The sequence below is a fragment of the Plecotus auritus genome (assembly GCF_963455305.1).
Source record: "Plecotus auritus genome assembly, chromosome: 9".
NCBI classification, from domain to species: Eukaryota; Metazoa; Chordata; class Mammalia; order Chiroptera; family Vespertilionidae; genus Plecotus; species Plecotus auritus.
The window spans coordinates 55,160,614-55,180,860 of NC_137783.1; the positions used below are offsets into that span (position 1 = coordinate 55,160,614).

The 20,247-nt window shown below is 39.5% G+C and overlaps 1 protein-coding gene across 4 annotated transcripts in view; it reads left to right on the forward strand.

The window, feature by feature from the left end:
* Positions 1-20,247, forward strand: part of NRG3 (neuregulin 3) — a 1,127,062-nt gene that overhangs the window by 1,075,107 nt on the left and 31,708 nt on the right. For all 4 annotated transcript variants that reach the window (XM_080640875.1, XM_080640877.1, XM_080640876.1 and 1 more), the window contains exons 5-6: positions 12,334-12,436; positions 18,957-19,083. In XM_080640875.1, the coding sequence (XP_080497001.1) occupies positions 12,334-12,436; positions 18,957-19,083 (230 nt within the window). The remainder of the gene's footprint in view (positions 1-12,333; positions 12,437-18,956; positions 19,084-20,247) is intronic.

Sequence of the window (20,247 nt, forward strand, 5' to 3'; positions counted from 1 at the left end):
TGTAGTCAGCCAGAGCTTCACTGTTTGGGGAAGCAGGGAGGGAGATAAGGGATTTTACAGGGTAGGTTTACATTTGGTGGAGTGTCAGGGAAGGAGGTGGATAAAAGGAAATTACAGGTTGAGAATGAATGTGTTTATGCATTTAAACTGTTATTTCCTTTTAAATATCAAATTTTATGGATAAGGCACATCTAAAAGCACTTTGCATGGAAAAATGGTAAAATATTTTGAATGTCAACATTTTATTATGAAGCTATTCTTTTCCTTTTCGAAGTATTTGAGATGCTGCCCTTTCACAGTGGACTGCAAAGAACAACAGAACGAATTCCTGGGGTAAAAGGACACCCCTCCGAGAAAGCAGTGCCTATTTTTATTATCCCACCAGGCAGAGGATCAATGGGAAAAATGTCATTAGACACCCAACCCAGAAGCTGTTGAGTTCAACAAAGGCCTGCTGAGTAACCTTTCCCGTGCCGGGCAAGCACGAGCCAGGCACAGGGATCCAGTAGTGAAGATGATACTCTTGACCTTGAGGGGCTCTCAGTCTTGGCTGTGGGAAAACAGATATGTGCATTATGGGAAGATGCAAAAAGGATGTAGAAGGGGGAGCTTGAGGAGAATTTTCAGACCTGATAGTGTTTATTCTGATTTTTTATGGATCAGGGAGTATTTTATGGTAGCTTGCTAGGGCTGCCCATAACAAAGTACCAAGGGCTGGTGGTTAAATAACAGACCTGTATTGTCTCACAGTTCTGGAGGCCAGAAGTACAAGATCAAGGTATTAACAGAGTTGGTTTCTTCTGAGGGCTGTGAGGGGGGATCGGTTCCTTTGCTTTTCTCCTAGCTTCAGTAGTTTGCTGGCAATTGTTGGCCTTCCCTGACTTGTCGATGCATCACCCAGTCTCTGCCTTCATCTACTCATGGCGTTGTTCCTGTCTGCAGGTGTGTCTCTGTGTCCATACTTCTTCTTTACATAAGGACACAGTAATATTGGATGAGGGTCCATTCTAATGACCTCATTTTAACCTGATCCTCTGCAAAAGCCCTTTATCCAAAGAAGATCATTTCACAGGTACTGGGATTAGTACTTCAGCATCTTTTTGGGGGACACAGTTCAACTCATAGCACTGGGAGTTCTGTGGGTAGAGAAGGGCTGGAGGTACTCAGGTAGAAACAGCACTGTGTTAAAGATATGGAGCACGCCAGTACCTGCTGGTCATCGCAGGCCCCCTGCACTTGGGTGGTTGGGTTGGGTGCCCTCAAGCAACATTCTGGGGGTTCCTTGTAGGAGGATCAGGGAGCTGGTTTGATGTTGCCAATATTATTGTCTCATAGTCAGTGCCCCACCTTGCCAGCATATCTTTGATCTCATTGACCTTATGGTGAGGATTCATTTCATTTGCCTGCAGGATGTCTTTTACATTGAGGAAATGATTCTTTTTTTCTTAACTAGTGCAGTTAACATCCATTTAACTTCTTGTTTATTTTTATCTTCAGGTTAAAAAGTACAAATCCCGTTTCCAACATTCTAAATATTCTTCTCTTTCCTTTCAGTCTCTTTCCTGATCAAGATTTATTTGCTGTTCCCTGTAAAATTCTAATATTTTAACCTATTCTCAGCATTTGTTGATTTTTAAGAACAGAATCCAGGAAGCCCTCTTTTTCCAAGATTAATAAATTCTGGAATAAATCCACTTAGACTTAATCCAGTTAAACGAGGACTAAAAAGTCATAGGCTTTCAATTAAGAAGAGACTGACCTACCCAGATTGTGAGGTTGATTTGATGAATAGGAATACATGCTCTCCCTAACTGGTTTGGCTCAGTGGATAGAGCATCGACTTATGGACTGAAGGGTCCCGGGTTCGATTCCAGGCAAGGGCACATGCCTGGGTTGCAGGCTCAATCCCCAGTGTGGGGTGTGCAGGAGACAGACGATCAATGATTCTCTCTCATCATTGATGTTTCTATCTCGTTATGCCCAGATTTCGTGATCCCCAAAGACCACAAGGGAGCCGAGTCCGATGCAAAAGCAAAGAGCCTTTAATAGAGCTAGCTCGAGCTCCCCGTCCACCACACTTGCTGATGCAGCGGCAGGAGGCAGAGAAAGAGCCCCAGACCCCAAATGCGCTTATTTATAGGGGGCCTGGGAGAGGTAGGAGGGGTGAGGTAGTGTGGCCTCCGCTGATTGGTCGGGGTCAGGCTGCACATGGGGGCAGGGCATGGCTTACTTTCCTCTTGCATTTCTATTGGCTAATTCAAAAGTGTGGGTTGGGCTCTTGGAGAGGTTCTAGGGCGGGAACCTGACTCCACGAGGTGGAGGACGTGGAACAAAGGGAACATGGAGTCGATCTCTCCCCGCCCTTTCATCTCTCTCTCCTTCTCTCTTCCTCTCTGAAATCAATAAAAAAATATATTAAAAAATACATGCTAGAATTAGAGAGTGAAGATCTATTTCACAAACAGTGGGTTCATTAGTGAATATTGTTGTGTTATGGTGACTTTGCTTCTCGATGTAGACTTTTAACTGCAGGGTTTCAGCTGATGAATACTTGGATAAGAATCCCAGGGGTACTATTAGGTTGCTCTACAATAAACTATGGGACTAATCATGTTTTCATTGACACCTAGTGCTGGCCCCACATAGGGTCTTATGTACATATGTTGAATGCGAGGTGGTCTAAGTGAAAAAGCTTTGCTCTTATATATGACTTACAGATGTGTGTGTGAATGTCTGTTTGGATCCATATTTAAGCCTCACATTACCTGGATGCCAGCACATATAGGGAAATCAGACTTACGTTTGATGTCTTCCAGTCTTAATTAAAGTTGGTGGTACAAAGGAAAGATTGTTAAGAGTCAGTGGGATCCAAGAGCCCTATACTTGGAAGGGATGGAGAGCCACCTTTTAGAACATTTCCCATTCCTTGACATACACAGGGACTTACAGTTCGTCACAGTCACTCACACCTCTATTCTTTTTCATTTCTTTTAAAAATATATATTTTTTATTTCAGAGAGGAAGGGATAGGGAGAGAGAGATAGAAACATCGATGATGAGAGAGAATCATTGATCGGCTATCTCCTGCACACTCCACACTGGGGATCAAGCCCACAACCTGAGCATGTGCCCTTGACCAGAGTGGAACCTGGGACCCTTCAGTCTGCAGGCCAATGCTCTATCCACTGAGCCAAACCAGCTAGGGCTCACACCTCTATTCTTAATATCGAGAACTCCATTGAGAAATGGTATAAGAAAGAAGCAAATATGATTTTCTTGTGCTATTTTTTTTTTTATCTAGTATTGCTTGACAAGTTTTTGTGTAGAGACTTCCAAAATTCTAAAGACTCCGATTTCCAAAAGCATCCTTTCAGGCACCTTTGCACAGCAGGACCTGAACTGTGAGCACTCTAGTTCAGCAGGGAATGCCGTGGCCTGCGTGCTCTCCAAGAATTCTGTATCTCTGGCAACAAGGAGCACACTTTCCTTCTCTTCTCAGAGAGTATATGTGAGGGGAATAGGAAAGACAGCCCAGGCTCCAGTGAGACTCACTTGCTTTGCATCCTCCAAAATATCTTTATAGCAATTCAGAACCACTAGTTGAAAAATGCAGTTACCAAGAGTAAAAGCACAAGGAACTGTAAGTAAAGAAAATGACATAAAAATAAATTCCATCCACAGAGGTCTCAGTGAACAGGCAGGAGGGCCCAGCATCACGGTCAGCAGTCACTGCCTGTAGGTAAGGTTGGCCACACACAAGAGACGTGGAGAAAAGTCTAGTCTCCAGGCGAAAAGGGGGAAAGAGGGAAACTGGCATTTTGTGCATCAATTCTATGCCATCCATTACTCTGGAAACTTGATTTGTGCTTGCCTATTGAATCTCTTAACAAATAGGTGAGGCATGTTGTTTTCCTTCATTTTATTGGCCAAGACCATGGATGAGAAAGGATAAGAACAGCTGTAGTTGGTGTTTAAACCCAGGAGTACCCACCAATCAAGCACAACGCTCCCTGAGTGAAGTGGGCAATGGGGAGGGGGCAGGGCAGCTAAGGGCAGCCCTGGTCTCTTTCAGAGTCTTAGACCAGGCTTCCTGCCAAAAGGACTTTCCCACTGGTCCTATGTCAGTTTCCAAAATGTCACTGTTACATCACCTTCTCTAGTTTCCACCTTTATAATAAGAAATATGATCATATAAAAAGTGAGGAACAAGTCATGTGTGTAACAGAAAAAGTGAGAGGATCAGCGCTGGGAGTAGAGATAATGAAACATCCTTTACTAATTTCTGTTTAAGCAAAGATTGGTTTTGTCCTCAAAAATGACTTTATAATCTGGATTTTTAAGAAATGAAATGCACAAATATTAGCATCCCATAAAATAATTTCAGTTACCATCTATTTGATAGAACCAAATTAGATTGCCAGTGTTTAGCGATTTTTTGCACCTCTCCCCCGCCCCCCATGACAGTTTTATATGGTTCAGCCTAATCATTAATACCACTTGGAGTTAAGAACTACAACACTATGTATCTTAGCTCATTTAATCCTCACGACTTCTCTACAGTGAAGTTCCTGGTAGCCTCAAGTTACAATGAAGGTATTCCCTGCTTTCTGGAGTTAGGCTGGAATTCTAGATTCTAAAGCCAAGCCAAAGTGGTTGAAAACGGGGTAGGTTTGGAGAAAGTGCATTTGATTGCAGCATGTGACTGGTACATAACAGAGGACCCACAGGGTTATGAGGGCGACCATAATGATTTCATCAGAGAGCCCAGTGACTGCCACGTCACTAAATTAATGGACTCGATCTCATTTGGCCTAGCGGAAGTATCCAATACTCTATCCTAGAAAAACTCTGTGTGTTTTTTTCATAATATTATCATGTTTTGTTATGTTTGTTGTTTGGTTTTTACTTTTCTTTTTCCCTGGCTGGCTGTTGCTTTTTCATTTCCCCTGCAGGTTCCTTCTCTGCACTTCCATGACAATTTGGAATCCCTCAAGCCTTAGCCATTCTTCTCCTATTACTCGTCATTTTCTCTCACACAAATGTCAGTATTTGCATAACCCCTAAATATTTCTATCCTGAACCCTGTCACCTCCTCTTAGCCTAGATTTACATGTTTAAATGTCCACTGGGCATCTTTACTTGGATATCTTCCAGGCCCTTAAAACTCCCTGAGTCTAAAACTGAGCTTGTGACTTTTTCTTCCTTGTCTGACCTTCCTCTAATATACTGTTAGTTAACAGCATCACCATCTAGTCCCTTACATTTTCAACCTAAGTGCTTTTCATTTCTGATTATTTCACTCTCCACCATGATTGTTACTGCTGTCGTACGTTCCTCATGTCTGACCTGAACCATTGTAATAGACTCCTAACAGGACTCTGCATTTACTTTATCCCTTCTAATATTTTCCACCCATGCAGAAAAAAGGAAATGTAAATATCATCACATCACACTCCTTTCCTTTCAAATTCTTCAGTACCTTCCTGCTGTTGCAATGCCATGTTCATTGCACACCAAGACCCCATTGCCTCTTGCTCTGCCAAGCTATTAAGGGAGAGAAAAGCACTCATACAAAGACTCTGGGGTTTGGAGATAACCTCCAGATTCCAGAACATGCCATTTTTATCTCCTACAGCAGGGCCTCAGCACAAGCGGCTTTCTCTTTCTGGAGCATTCTCCTCACCCCCATATCTCTTGCCTACTTGGCTACTAATCTTATACTTCAGATCTCTGATCTCTCATATCTATGTATAGGTCCATTTATCATATGCTTTCATAACATTACATACCTCTTGTTATAACATTTATTACAGTTAGCCTTTCATCACTGCCTTTATTCTAGGGGATTGAAGTTCATAAAGTGATATATCTGTGGTTACGCAAATTAAAAGTGGCTGAAATTAAAGCCAAATCCAAAATTGCCAGACTCTTGAGCCCTTGCCTCTTGCCCCTCACCATGCTGGTTCTTGTGCCCCATGTAACTATATTCACAGTCTTTGGGGTTTTAATTTCACTCTTGATTTAAATTCAGAATTGATTTTGTGCATTTCCCCAGGCCATATTTGACTACTTTCAAATAAGAACAAAAACACCACAAAGATTTCATGAGGAAATCATTCAGTTTAGTGGAAACAATCTTGTTTTATGTTTTAATGAGTATTATTATCCATCATTTTCATAATTCTTTTTATTGGCACAGGCCAGGTGGGGTAGCTTATCAGATGCAAGTCATGCTTATCCCATTGCAGTCATCAACTCACAGCAATTAAGTGAAATGGAGTTCTTTATAGTCCGTGCAAGTACTTATCTGTTTCCAAGTTCAAATGGAAAATTTAATGAGCATACAAATGTGGAGATGGAAAGGATTGCATTCTTTAAGGTAGCAATGCTTCCAAACCAGGTGCCAATGATACATTTTGTAATCTCTTTAATTTGGATCTTTTCAAATGTAAAATGTAAACTTAGACTTGCCAGTGCCACCTGATTGCCCTTCTCTGCTTATTCAGAAATCTCCATAGTGATATTTCTCTTGGGCTTACTTTCTGTTTTCTGACACGCGAGTCAAAATAAAACGGAAGCAAAGACTAAGGAGGGAAAGAAGAGGGGACAGTTCTTCTAAATCTTTGTTTCTCAACACACTTCTGTAGGAAAAAGGACAGAAAAATTTGTCATCATGTTTAAAAATAGTGCATGGTCCCAGGAAAGAAAATAAAAAAGAAAGACAATAGGGCCTAGAGATTGTGTTCTGCATGTGGAGGTTTTAATCCACGTCTGTGTGTCTGATCAGGATTTACTTAATTAAAGATGGAGTTCTGCAGTTGACTTTGCTGGGAGAGGCATATCACAAGCCATGGGCTCATTTTAGCTGGCCCTGGAAGCTTCTGGGGCATTGCGCAAGCACCCCAACAACTCCTGGTATAGGGAATTCTGTGCCCATGAGCCAACTCTCAGCCAGTTTTCTGGCTGTGAATTGGTATCACGCAGAATCCTTGACTGCCTCCTGCACGCCCCCTACTGGGGATGGAGCCCACAACACAGGCTTGTGCACTTGAGGGACAGAAAACCAGGCAGCTCACAGTTGCAGGCACGGAGCTAGTTGAAAACACCACATAAATCCAACCATGTAGAGTGTCTTCCTGGAGTCTGACCAGACAACCTGAAAATCACCCAGAAAACCAGGGCCTGGCAGTCAGATGGCATGGGAAAGAAGAACATGAGAGTACCTGCCTGTGGGAAGATCATGCTACAGTTTATGCAGAGGCCTGGGAACAAATGACTTCATCATTTTCCGTATGACACTTCGCCCTCTGCAAAGGATTTAGGACAGAGTCGCAGCGAGGAGACCAGGTTTGGATGGGAAAACCCCAATGAAAAAAGCCAGATGTAGAGTTCAGGAAGGGTGGGGTCAGTTGGCAGTGGTCAACTTGGAAAAGGAGGATTTGTGTGAAGCCTGGGAGGACATGGGGCGAACAAAGGAAAAGTATTAAACCTTAAGAGCATCCCTGGGTGAGAGTTGCTATTTCATGAACAGCATAAAGCAGAAAACCCCTATAAAGCCTGAAATATCTATGTATCTACTAGGTAACAAGTCTTGGGGTGTCACTCTGTGGGAAGAACTGCAGCTGGTGCTAGAGAAGCAGTGGTGAGTCAAACGAATAGATCAACAAAAACACCATCTCCTGCACCAATGGTGCTTACAGGGGAGGGCAAGATTTTTTGCGCTGGTGACATTTAATTTGAGATCAGAAGGTGAGTAGGCATTTGAAAAACAAACATGGAATATTATTCCAGAAAGTGAAAAAGAATAGCATGTAACAGGTCTCTAAGGAGTTAAATGTCAGATATACTGGAAGGAGAGGAGATAGTATAGGTGGATGGTGTTGTATCAGGTATATCTTTTGTATCATGTATATCCTTTATGCGTCCTTATATTCTTTGTCTTCTAGGATTAATATGTTTGCAACTATAATTGACATGAAATAACACTTATTTAAAATGTACCATTTGATACACTTTGACATAAATATTCAGGCATGGAAACACCATATTTGAGACAATAATATATCTATAACTCTCCATCCTCAGTTCCTCACTCCAGGTATCCACTTGCATGCTTTCTATATACTATAGATTGATTTTCACTTTCCAGAATTTTATACAATTAGGATAATGCAACAGGTACATTTTTGGGGGGGTTCTGACTTGCATTCAGCATAATTATTTTGAGACTCATGTGTATTGTTACTTATATCAATAGCTCATTCCTTTTTATTTCTGCGTAATATCCCATTGTATGGATAGAGCATAATGTGTTTATCCATTCACCTGTTAGCAGGCATTTGGATTGTTCCCACTTTTTTGCTATTAAAAATAAAGCTGCCATGAAAATTTATGTACATAATGAACATATTCATTTGTCTTGGGTAAATCTCTAGGAATGTAATGGCTATGTCTAAGGTAAGCATATGTTCAACTTTCATGAAATTATTTCTTAAGTGGTTATATCATTTTACATTTCTACCAAGAAGTACATGAAAGTTAAAATTACTCCACATCCTTGGTACAGTCATTCTTTAATTTTAAACATTCAAGTAGGGATGCCATATATCCCCAAACAGATTAATTTTCAATTTCATAATGATTAATGATGTTCGTATTTACCATCTATATATTTTTATGTATGTATTTGCCACCTATATATCTTTGGGAAAGTGTTCATTCAAATCTTTTGCCCATTTCAAAATGCAGCTGTTGTCTTCTTATTGAGTAGTAAGAGATCCACTTATATTATATACAAGTTCATGTTACTGAATATATATTTTTTGTTGAATAGTCAATGTTGTTGAATATATAGTACAGATACGATTTTATATTTTGAAGAGCAAACATTAATTTTGATGAAATCCATTCTATTGATGTAAAATTTTTCATACTTTGTATCTTTTGTATTGTAGTTAAGAAATCTTTGTCAAACCTATGATTACTAAGATTTTCTCCCATGTTTTCTTCTAATAGTTTTATGGTATAAAATTTTACATTAAGGTCTCAAGTCAAGGTTCATTTTTGTGGATATGGCTATACTACGGTTACAATATCAGTTTTTAAAAAGATCCTTTCCCCTTTGAATTGTCTTGGCATCTTTTCATAAATCAATTAGCCACATATTTTTGCATATATTCCTGGACTCTCTTGTCTTTCTATAATGGCCAATACCATAGTGCCTTGATTACTATAACTTCATAATAAGTCTTGCTACAAAGAGGTTTAAGTCCTTCAACTTTGATTTGTTGGCTACCAAAACATTGTTTTGGCTACTCTAGGATCTTTTGTATTTTCACATAACATTTAGAATTATCTTGTCAATTTCTGTAACAACAAAATTCCTCCGGAAATTTTCAGTAGAATTGTACTCAATCTATCTGTTAACTTGAGGAAAACTGACATCTTAATATTATTGAGTATTTCAATCCATAAACATGATGTGTCTCTTTATTTATTTGTTTTTTTTTTAAATTCTCTCTATAATGTTTGGGTAGTTTTCAGTGTACATGCCTCATGTATCTGTATGTGCTTTATATTTTTGAGATTATGTAAGTAATAATTACATGTTAATTTCTGATTATTCATTGTTATTAAGTAGACATACATTTAATTTTTGTATCATCTATCATACAACTTTATATCATGCAAACTTGCTAAGCTTCCTTACTAGTTATACTAGCTCTTTGTAGATTCTACCAGCTTTTGGTATAAATAATCATGTTATCTGAGAACAAAGATGATTTTTCTTCTACTTCCCAAAACTGAATGGATTTAATTTCTATTTTTGCTTATTCCACTGACTAAATTTCCAGTACAATGTTGAGTAGAAGCGGTGAGAGTGTATATTCTTGCTTTATTCCTGACCTTAGGGGAAAAGCATTCAGTCTTTTACAATTAGGTATAGATTATATATATTCTTCATAAGTGTGATGAAGTTCCCTTCTATCCCTACTCTTTGAGAATTTTAATTAGGAATTAATGTTAGATTTTAGGTAAATTTTCCATCTAATCAATAATTAAATTATTTTTATTGACTGTTAAAATTGTGAATCACATTTATTAATTTTTAAAATATTAAACTAACATTGAATTCCTTATATAAACCCCACTTGGTCATGATGTGTTACTTTTAACATCTTGCTGGATTTGATTTCCTAAACTTTTGGTAAGAATTTTTGCATCTATGTCAATGAGGAATATATGTCTGTAATTTATTTTCTCTTATGTCTTTGTCTAATTTTCATATAAAGGTAATGTTGTCATCATAAAATGAATAGGGAATGTTTTCCCTTCTCTTACTTTCAGTGATTGTGAAGATGCTGAGATGACAGAACACAATTGGATCTAAAGGAATTCATCTTTTAAAAGATAGCATTTTCTCTAATTGAATTATTTTCTAACTTTAGTGTGCATTAGAAACACCTGAATATTTTCTTTCTTTCTTTTATTTTTAAGCATCTCCTCAAGGAGAAGGCTTTTTAAAAGTATATACTTTTATTGATTTCAGAGAGGATAGGAGAGTGAGAGATAGAAACATCAATGATAAGAGAGAATCATTGATTGGTTGCCTCCTGCATGCCCCCCACTGGGAATCAAACCTGCAACCCGGGCATATGCCCTGACAGGGAATTGCACCGTGACCTCCTGTTTCATAGGTTGATGCTCAATCACTGAGCCACACTGGCCAGACAAAATTTTCTTTTTTAAATTTAATTTAATTTTTTCCATCACCATTGAAAATTTTCTTTTAAATAGACATTTTTATTCAGAAGATCCAAAATGGATCCTTAGTTGACTTTACATAGAAAAACAACTATCCCCCAGTTATTCTCTTATAGTAGATCTGTGTTATGAGGGTTCTTAATCTATTCAGTGGTTCTCAAAACATGTTTCACAAACCAGCAACATCAGAATCACCTGGGGATTTTTTTTTAAATGCAAATGTTCTGTCCCCACTTCAGACCAACTCTGGGAGGGAAAGTAGGTGGCAGTCTGCCCTTCAATAACTCTCAATGTGACTCCAATGCACACTAAAGTTTGAGAACTACTGCATTATGTTAATAAGAGCAAATCAAGAAGAAGAAAGGTGCAATTAATTTTGTATATTTTGTGTTATACATTGCGATTATTTCTTTTGTACTGACTTCTTTTCTGTGTGTGACATATATGAAAGATCTTGGAGTCAGGAGGGAGGGTAAGTCAGATGTTTGAGTAGTGTGGAGAATGTATGGATAATCTGTAGAACAATGGAGAAGCAGGCTGATGAGATTGTTAGTCTCTATTGGATGTCTGCTTCAGCAATGTGATTGTCAACCTTTATTTGTGTTCACTCCCAGTTGTGCAATCTTCTCTCCAATTCTGAACTGTTCAAGGTAGAGGGATGGAAAAGGCAGTTTCTTGGATTTGTACACAGTTATTTTGTCAAATGAGTAAAGGGGAAGGAGAAATGAATTCAGTAGTTGAGGGTATTTGCAAGAGAGTAAATGACTGTAATCATGCACCAAAGTCTGTATGCTGTATAAGGAGAGAAATGAAAACAAGAGGACAATAACAGAAAGAAAGTTCTGAGATCTATGGATAAAAGGTCTTGATGAGATGGAAGAACTGTTTGAGTAGACACATTTCAGAAAATGAGCTGGGAATATAAATAATAATGGCTGAGAAGTGAAATGCTTTTTTATGAATTCTGTTGTTTTTATGTGATAAGAAGCTATAAGATATGATCTTGATAACAGCAATTGAGATAGTAGAGATGCCAGATCATAGGTATTAAGGAAGTCACAGAATGGGTGAATAAACATTCACATACATATTGAAATTCTTTTTCATTAATGATGCCAGTCATAATAGTGGGTGAATGACAGCCAAAGACCAAATAATAAATGCGGTGGCATCATAAAATAAATTGGAAATCATCACCGGCACAGGAAGGCTCTGATGGACACACACTTGTTTCTGAAGCAGATTAAATTGAACCCAACCATCATTTCAAAAAGATATGTCCCCCATATGTCCTAAAGTCATGCGATGTCTTTTGATAAGATACATAATTGTGATATGTGAGTATGAGTTCTGACTTAGCCATGCAGATCAAAATGTAGCAATCAGCTATTCTGCAGACCATTCCCAAGAAATTGCATGCTAATAAGCTCCTCATGTTTTCCTATTCATGACAGGGACAAAAACGTTTGCTTTGAAAGGAGATACCAGCTTAAAAGTACAAAGATGAAGATTGTCTCAGCTGTGCCCTGCTAACATCCATTCTAATTTCTTTTTTTTTCACATTCGCAGAGAGTGAAGAAGTTTATCAAAGGCAGGTGCTGTCAATTTCATGTATCATCTTTGGGATTGTCATCGTGGGCATGTTCTGTGCAGCATTCTACTTCAAAAGCAAGTAAGACCATTTCTCTCAAGTGTTAAAAGGTTACTTCTTAGAGGAAGCACTTTGTCTTTTTTAAGTTCTCAGTCTTTGCTCCTGACAGAGGGATCTTGTAAAAATGGGCCCGTCCAACATTTAGAACGACTTAGAATCTTTTGTAGACTGTGGTGAGTGTACTAGTGTATTCCACATTTGCATGTATGTGTGTGTGGTTTATCTTTGATGCACATAACTACCATCCCTCTCTGTGCTCATAAAAACTCAACCTTTGCACATTTTGATTAGCTGCCAAGATTAAAGTCTCAACATTTGCCTGTGACTAAGGAGCTAACTCTTGTGACCAGAAAGGTCACACTGCTGTAGACCTAAACATTATCAACCAGGATCTATTGTTTTTCTTTAAAAAATTTAGACGTTTTCTTTCATAGTGTTTTTATCTGATACTCATAAAGGTTTTAGCCAAATGTGAAATATGAAAAATTATAAAATCTATTTTAGTTCCCCAGTTGGTATACATATCTTGAATATGTCCTATACTTTTTTGCCAAGAAACCAGACCTTCTGCACATAAAGGTACTTATTTTTTGCTAATAACATAGGCCAATATATATATCTATATCTATATCTATATCTATATCTATATCTATCTATATATATATATATCCATATACAGCTATGTAAGTATATCTGTCTGTCTACATATATCTTTATTTTAAATGAACTTTGAAAAAGGTTTTTGATTTGTGATATTAGCAAAATATGCACTTAAAATAGGAAATATGGATAGAAATACTATATTTTTTGTTTTTTTGTAAGGCACGTAGGCCTGAATAAGTTGGCACTAATTCTATTCCTACAGCTTGTTGAACTCCAAGCCAAAGCTTAATTGCTTTTCATTGGATATATATTTTTCTATCCATTTGTTCTTCTAAAAATGGACCAATTTCCAGATATAGTCTATTATACCTGTCTGCATGTATGTTGATTTGCAGAAAAATAATGGAAACTCAGGTCTGAATCCAGAATTAGTAACTATTATTTTTTAATAAACTAGTTTAGATTTTCAGAATTACTGTGAAAAGAGTACAGAGAGATTCCATATACTCAGACTCAGTTTCCCATGTTATTTTCTTACATTAGCATGATACATTTAATATTGATACATTATTACTAACTAAATTTCATACTTCCAGATTTCTTAGTTTTTACCTAATGTCCTTTTTTTGTTCCAGGGCTACATCCAGATGCCACATTATATTTAATTATTACATCTCCTACGCAACTCTGGGCTGTGATGTTAGTGGGTTTTTTTTTTCTTTTTTTGTGTTTGTTTTTTTTTTATTGCTCATTTTATTTTTTAAATTTTTACTGAATTTATTGGGGTGACATTGGTTAATAAAGTTGTATAGGTCTCAGGTGTTCATGTTCATTTTAAGCACTTATTCTTTGTCAGAGACACTGAGCTTTTCATGTATTACCTCCCAATCCTTACAACAATTGTAATTGTGTATTATTGCTGCATTTTTTAAAATATCAGGATTTAATTTTAAAATATTAAGTTGTCAAAGTCACACAGTAGAAAATTGCAGATGGAATCATTTTTTTAAAAAATGATTTTTATTATTTTTCAATTATAGCTGGCATACAATATTACATTAGTTTTAGGTGTACTGCATAGTGATTAGACATTTATACTTACCAACAGATGGAGTCTTTGAAGTTGCACTATTCTAGTTTCAATCACATGCTTTACACCAACCACATTGGCTCATATAATCCTTTCACTGGGTGGTGCAACTGCCGGGGGTGAATGAGGAATGCCCTGCTCTGGTGCAACCCAGAGCACTTTTTAATTTTATTTTTCTAGGGAGGCTACATGGCACAGTGGCTGTGATTTCACATGCGTTCAAATCTTCAGGCTGCCACTTATTTGTTATGAACTATTAAGCAAATTACATCCAGTCCTTTACTTTTGATTTCCTTTTTTAAAAAATGACCAAAATATATTTCCCTTCTAGAATGTATTAAGGATTAATGGGATAATACTGTCAAAAGGACACCATAGTGTATAAAAGAGTAAGTACTCAGTGGGCTTGCTATTGTTAACAACACCGTTTGCCACTTGGGAACTTAGGTGCCAGGTAACCCCAGGCGAAGAGTGCGCCCTGGAGCAGGAGACAGAGCAGTGCAAGGTTCTCCATGCTTCTGCTGTGCTGGAGAAAGAAATTGTGTATTTAACAATAACAAGTTATTAGGAAGAAGTACTTCATTGTTATTTTTAGGGTGTGATTTTTAGTTGTACCACATTTAAATGGAAGACTGATGATCACACTCACAAGACTGGCGAACAGCTGGGTAACTAGAGCCTTCCTGTTCAGGGTGGCAGTGGGCTCTGGGACACCTCCCGAGGCTCAGTGAGCTGTCCGGGGTTTAATGGAAACCTGTTCAATGTCAGTTTCATCATGAGCCAATGGAGGAACAGTCTTCCGGAGCTTGCCTTCTGCCTGCCCAGCTGGGACAAGTTTTCATTAAAAACAAATAAATAAGAAAATGTGGGAAAAATAAAGTGATAATAAAAATTGAAACCTTTCCCAGGTGGAGTTATAGTTCTCATTAAGAGTATATTTCTTTCTTCTGTACAATTTGCAGGCATGGTCTTCCTTTACTGTTCTTTGCCTGAGAGGAATGCCACATCCCACACCAGGCATCTAATCTACACAGTTGAAGACAACCCACATTTTTATAATTCCCTGACCCAGTATTCTCTGTGCTGATTGCTGGAATTCCAAGTCCCCCCACCAAACCCTTCATCAGACTCCACCTTGACCTTTCCTTACTTTCATAGATTAAGGTTGTTTTCGTGTGTATACTTTCTTTACCTCATCTTGAAAGCCCCAAGTTCTAGGATTGTAGGACCTCTCTATCACTGGTTTCCAAATAAATTCACTTGAACCTCCATCCTGTATACCAGGATGTACTATTTCTGGTGAGAGGAAGTCAAGAGTTACCAAAAAGCTCACATTCTCTTGGTCACTTCTGTTTTAATCCCCATAATCCCCCAGGGTTCCATCACTCTGGTCCTTTCTCCATTCTCTTGTCACCCTTGTTATGGCATGACCTCACCAGATAGAATATCATAGCAAACTGTTAGCTGCTGAGGTAGAAGTGAGGAACACCTTCTTGAATTTAGAAGATTTTCTAACTGAATTAACTAAAACCCAATGACTCTGAAGGACCCAATGGAAGAAATTCTCATCACTCCCAATAAATCAATACATTCCCCAAGTAGCTAATAGAAGTATTAATTGAGCCTTTCAATCTGGCTGATATGGCTCACATGCAACTACACATTCTCATAGGTTTTCTTTTTACTTTCAACTCACCTGGGTAAGAAGGGTGAGACTGGCTGTAGGAGTCCTTAGCAGACCTTGGAAATGCAGGATGTGATTCAACTCTAAGAATGAAAGGCGATGGGAGAGGAGGTGCTCCAGGAGCAAAGGCTGGACAAATACTGATCACAACTGGGAAAACACAGGAGAAAAACAAGCGGGTGCTATTGGTGCAAAGCAGATATTGTGGCAACTGCTCTGACCATCGGTGATCACTCTCTGAAGTAAGATATTATAGGCCACAAAGAAAGCCTCTTAAGGATAGCAGTGAATGCTCTGGTATGCTGCTATGATGCTCTTCAGTGGTGAAGGGCTTAGTCCCCCAGTTGCTAAAACACAGTTATGCTAGGAGTTACTTTTCTCAAGCACATACTCTGACCTGAGATGGACCACAGTTGGTGACAGTTCAATGTGAGGCTCTGAAGGCCTAGACTTTTGCCCCAACATGTGGTACAAGGCCATGCCAGTTCCAGAACTTGCTGTGGGATTTACTGGGATCTTCATGGCATTCCAGCTTCTCTTTCAGTCCGGTCCTGTTTCCTTCCATTTGCTTCTACTGGTGCCAATCCAAAGAGCCCTCCCTAGTAGGAATCCTGCACACTCTCTCCATCTCAGTGTCTACTTCCCCAGGAACCCCACCTGCGACATTGCAAATGTTTACCAACAGACTTGTGACATCAGATATGCCACTACTTACTTTTCCTTTCCTTCTGAAGAATTGAGCCAGAGAAACTTAAAACTCAGTTAACTATGCAATATTGATACCGACATTGCTGGCTAGTAGGGTTCCAGTGTGTAATGCCTGCATCTGGTCTTCCCCAGAGCAGTTCTCATGAGAGGGTTGATGGTACAGCGATCATTTTCCTCTGTTGGCAGTTACTGGGGAAAGGATGAAAGAGCAAAAATGTGTGTGCCTGGGAAAGGGCAGGATGACAGAGAAAGAGGCAGGTTCATAAAGGAAAGCCCATTGATTCTGGAATATTAGTGAGTCGGAACTTGAGTGAAAAGGAAGTAAAGGAAAGTAAATGATAAAAGGATTTAGGAACTGTTCTCAAACATTTTATAAACACAATTCCTTCAAAAATTTATATTTCCCAAACACTGAATTATGGAGTCACTGTAAGATAGTGTTTCTTATATTTAATTCTTAGGAGAGTAAGCCCTCTCACTGCTTCATGATGAGTTACTCAGGTGGAACTTTCTGATCTCCCATTTGCTTCATCAGTGAATTCCTGATAGGATTTCTTAACTATGAGGTGCTTCTGAAAATGCTGATGTGATTGATTTATTTTTAACAATAGGCTACAGATTAGCTGTTAGGAAGTAGATAAATAATTACAACTAGATTAAAGCAATTTAGAGCATTGGAGATAAAAGCCCCCCAAATAATTGAAAAGATGAAAGAAATATTTAAATAGAGTGCATCACACTGGTGTAAATTCAAAAGAAGCAATGGCACTCAGAACCTCCAAATCCTGTGGCAAATGCTGAGCGATGCGTTTCATACAATCTTTTCTTTGTTCTCTGAGCCAGTGTTCTAATTCCTCTGCAGCATCTGCCCATGGAGGAGCTCAGCTTTCCTCATGCGCTCTCACGTTTAGTTTCCACAGGATGCATGAAAGATAGCTTTTACAGACTCCATTTGCAGGTAAAGAAACTGAGGCTCAGAGATGGTTAGGAAATTAATCTCTTTTGACTTAGGAAATCCAGACGAAACTGGAGGGTGGCAGAGCTGGGGTACAAGTCCCAGCCCCTCTGAGACCTGAGCCCCAGCTCTGCAGAGAGCTGCCTGCTGGAGGCTCCCTGCAAGGCCAGCGCTCTGCTCCACCAAAGCTCTGTCCTAGGCAGGGCCTTGGGCAAGAGGAGGAGTTTAGGGCAGATGACTCTGCAGAGGTTTTTTGTTTGCTTGCTTGTTTTATTGGTGCTGAGTCTTCTGCTGATAGATAATTGCTGCAAAGCCCTTGGGACAGAGCAGCTAATAATGCAGTGATCTGTTGCATCTTGCTGGTATAGCCAGCCCACATATGCAGGCAGGAGTCCTTTATTTGGAGTCCAAAAACTGAGAGTAGGCTCAGCCTTCCCTCTAAGAAGCTGCGGGACCATGGGCAAGTGCCTTGCCGGTCCTGAGTGGTGGTTAAGAGTATTGAATTCGTGGCCACACTGCCTGGGTCTGCATCCAGCCCTATAGCACTTCCTGGCAATGTGGGTGTGGGCAAATAATCTAACTTCCTGTGCCTCAGATTTCTTATCTAAATGGGCACAGAATTAGTGCCTCATCACACAGAATTATTGTGAAGAATAAGTGAATTGATAGATGGAAAACATTTAAAATGATTTTAGGCCCTAGTAGGTTTTGCTCAGTGGATAGAGCATCAGCCTGCAGACTGAAACGTCCCAGGTTGGATTCCAGTCAAGGACACATGCCCGGAGTGGGGCTCAATCCCCAGGAGGGGGGCATGCAGGAGGCAGCTGATCAATGATTCTCTCTCATCATTGATGTTTCTGTCTCTCTCTCCCTCTCCCTTCCTCTCTGAAATCAATAAAAATATATTTAAAAAAATAAAATGAAGTTTGGCACATAATAGGTATTATTTAAGAGTTAACTGTTTTTGTTAGTTACAAAAATGTTGATGACAACTATAATGAGCTGGTTCTAAACTGTACAAAAGAAAATATACACTCATTATGGTACACATGCCAGCCATGCAATCAAGCTACATATGCTTGACTTGTAAAGATACCAATGTAACTTTGTAGTATGTTACATGTAGGTGGCTGTTAGGTCAAAGCTTCATATTTTCCACTGGTCACTTCTTCAGAAGATTTTCAATTCTTTGCAGCTGACCGCTCAGGGTGAGGGACCCCTTGCATCCATGAGGGCAGGGACCATCCATTACGTTTCTGTCCACCTTCAGAACACCCTGGGTGTGAGTCCCTGGGAGATGATGGGCAATACCACCTTCTCTCCAAATTGGAAGGAGTTCTTGGTAGAGTTGAAAATAGGGAAGGATTCCCTTTAAAAAGAGAATTAAACTGAGTTTCACCTAGCTTTAGTAAATGACAGATGATAGGAATGAATGAAACAAACAATATGCATAGCATACATGTATGTAATGATTTATTCATTTATTTATTTAAACCTGCAGAAAACAAGCTAAACAACTTCAAGAGCAGCTGAAAGAGCCACAGAATGGTAAAAACTACAGTCTCAAAGCATCCAGCACAATGGCAAAGTCAGAGCACTTGGTGAGGAATCATGTCCAGCTGCAGAATGTAAGTTACATGTCTCTGCATCTCTTCCCACAGCCCTCCTCAGTGCTCCCAGGCCAGACAGGGGTGGGGAGCCTGCAATCAGACTTGTATGTGTATTTTTACAGTACTTTTGAGATTTTTTCTTCTTAAACCATCTTGCAGTTCTATGTGTGCACATGAACGCATACATGTACTGGATAAAAGAGAAAAGTTAAGTCTCAGTCTGGATTACAATAGGTAATATAAATTCATCTCTGGAAGCAAAGGGAGCTTCAGTTGTTTGTTCCATAATCACTTACTGAACCCTTAGTTTGTGTCAGAAATGGGGCTGGGCACCAGGGATACAGTGTTCCTTACCATCTGGCAACTTATATAGAGTAAAAAATACAAACCCTGGATTCAGAGATGTGTGGGCTGAGATGGTTGCTATTGCAGCAGAAATTGGAGAAGGGACCAAAGAGGAAAGGGGAGAAGGGTCAGGTGGAGGCTGTCTCTTAACAAAGTCAGGCTTGAGCTGAGTTTTGAAGAATGTGAAAGGTTCATCAGAAAGTCACAGTGCGGAGATGGGAGCAAACAGAAATACCAAAGTCATGAATCCTAAGAACACACCTCCAAGGGAAGGGGTGTGAGAGAAGTCCAAGGTGAGAGAGGTGGCAGGTGGGCGTTGTGGACCCATAGTCAGTACTTTTAACAACTTGAAGTTAAAGGCAAACTCTTTAAATCTTACATCTTTCTAAAGGAGTTTTCATCTTTTCTGAGATATACTGCAAAATGCTGAATCAAAGACAAGTGGATACTGTTATGCCCAGATTTTGTGATCCCCAAAGACCACGAGGGAGCCGAGTCCGATGCAAAAGCAAAGAGCCTTTAATCGAGCTAGCTCGAGCTCAGTCCCACACACACACACACCAGCGCAGCGGCGAGGTAAAGAGAGAGAGAGCCCCAGACCCCAAATGCGCTGATTTATAGGGGGCCTGGGAGAGGTAGGAGGGGTGAGGTAGTGTGGCCTCCGCTGATTGGTCGGGGTCAGGTTGCACATGGGGGCAGGGCGTGGCTTACTTTCCTCTTGGATCTATTGGCTAATTCAAAAGTGTGGGTTGGGCTCTTGGAGAGGTTCTAGGGCGGGAACCTTACTCCTCGAGGTGGAGGACATGGAACAAAGGGAACATGGAGTCGGTCTCTCCC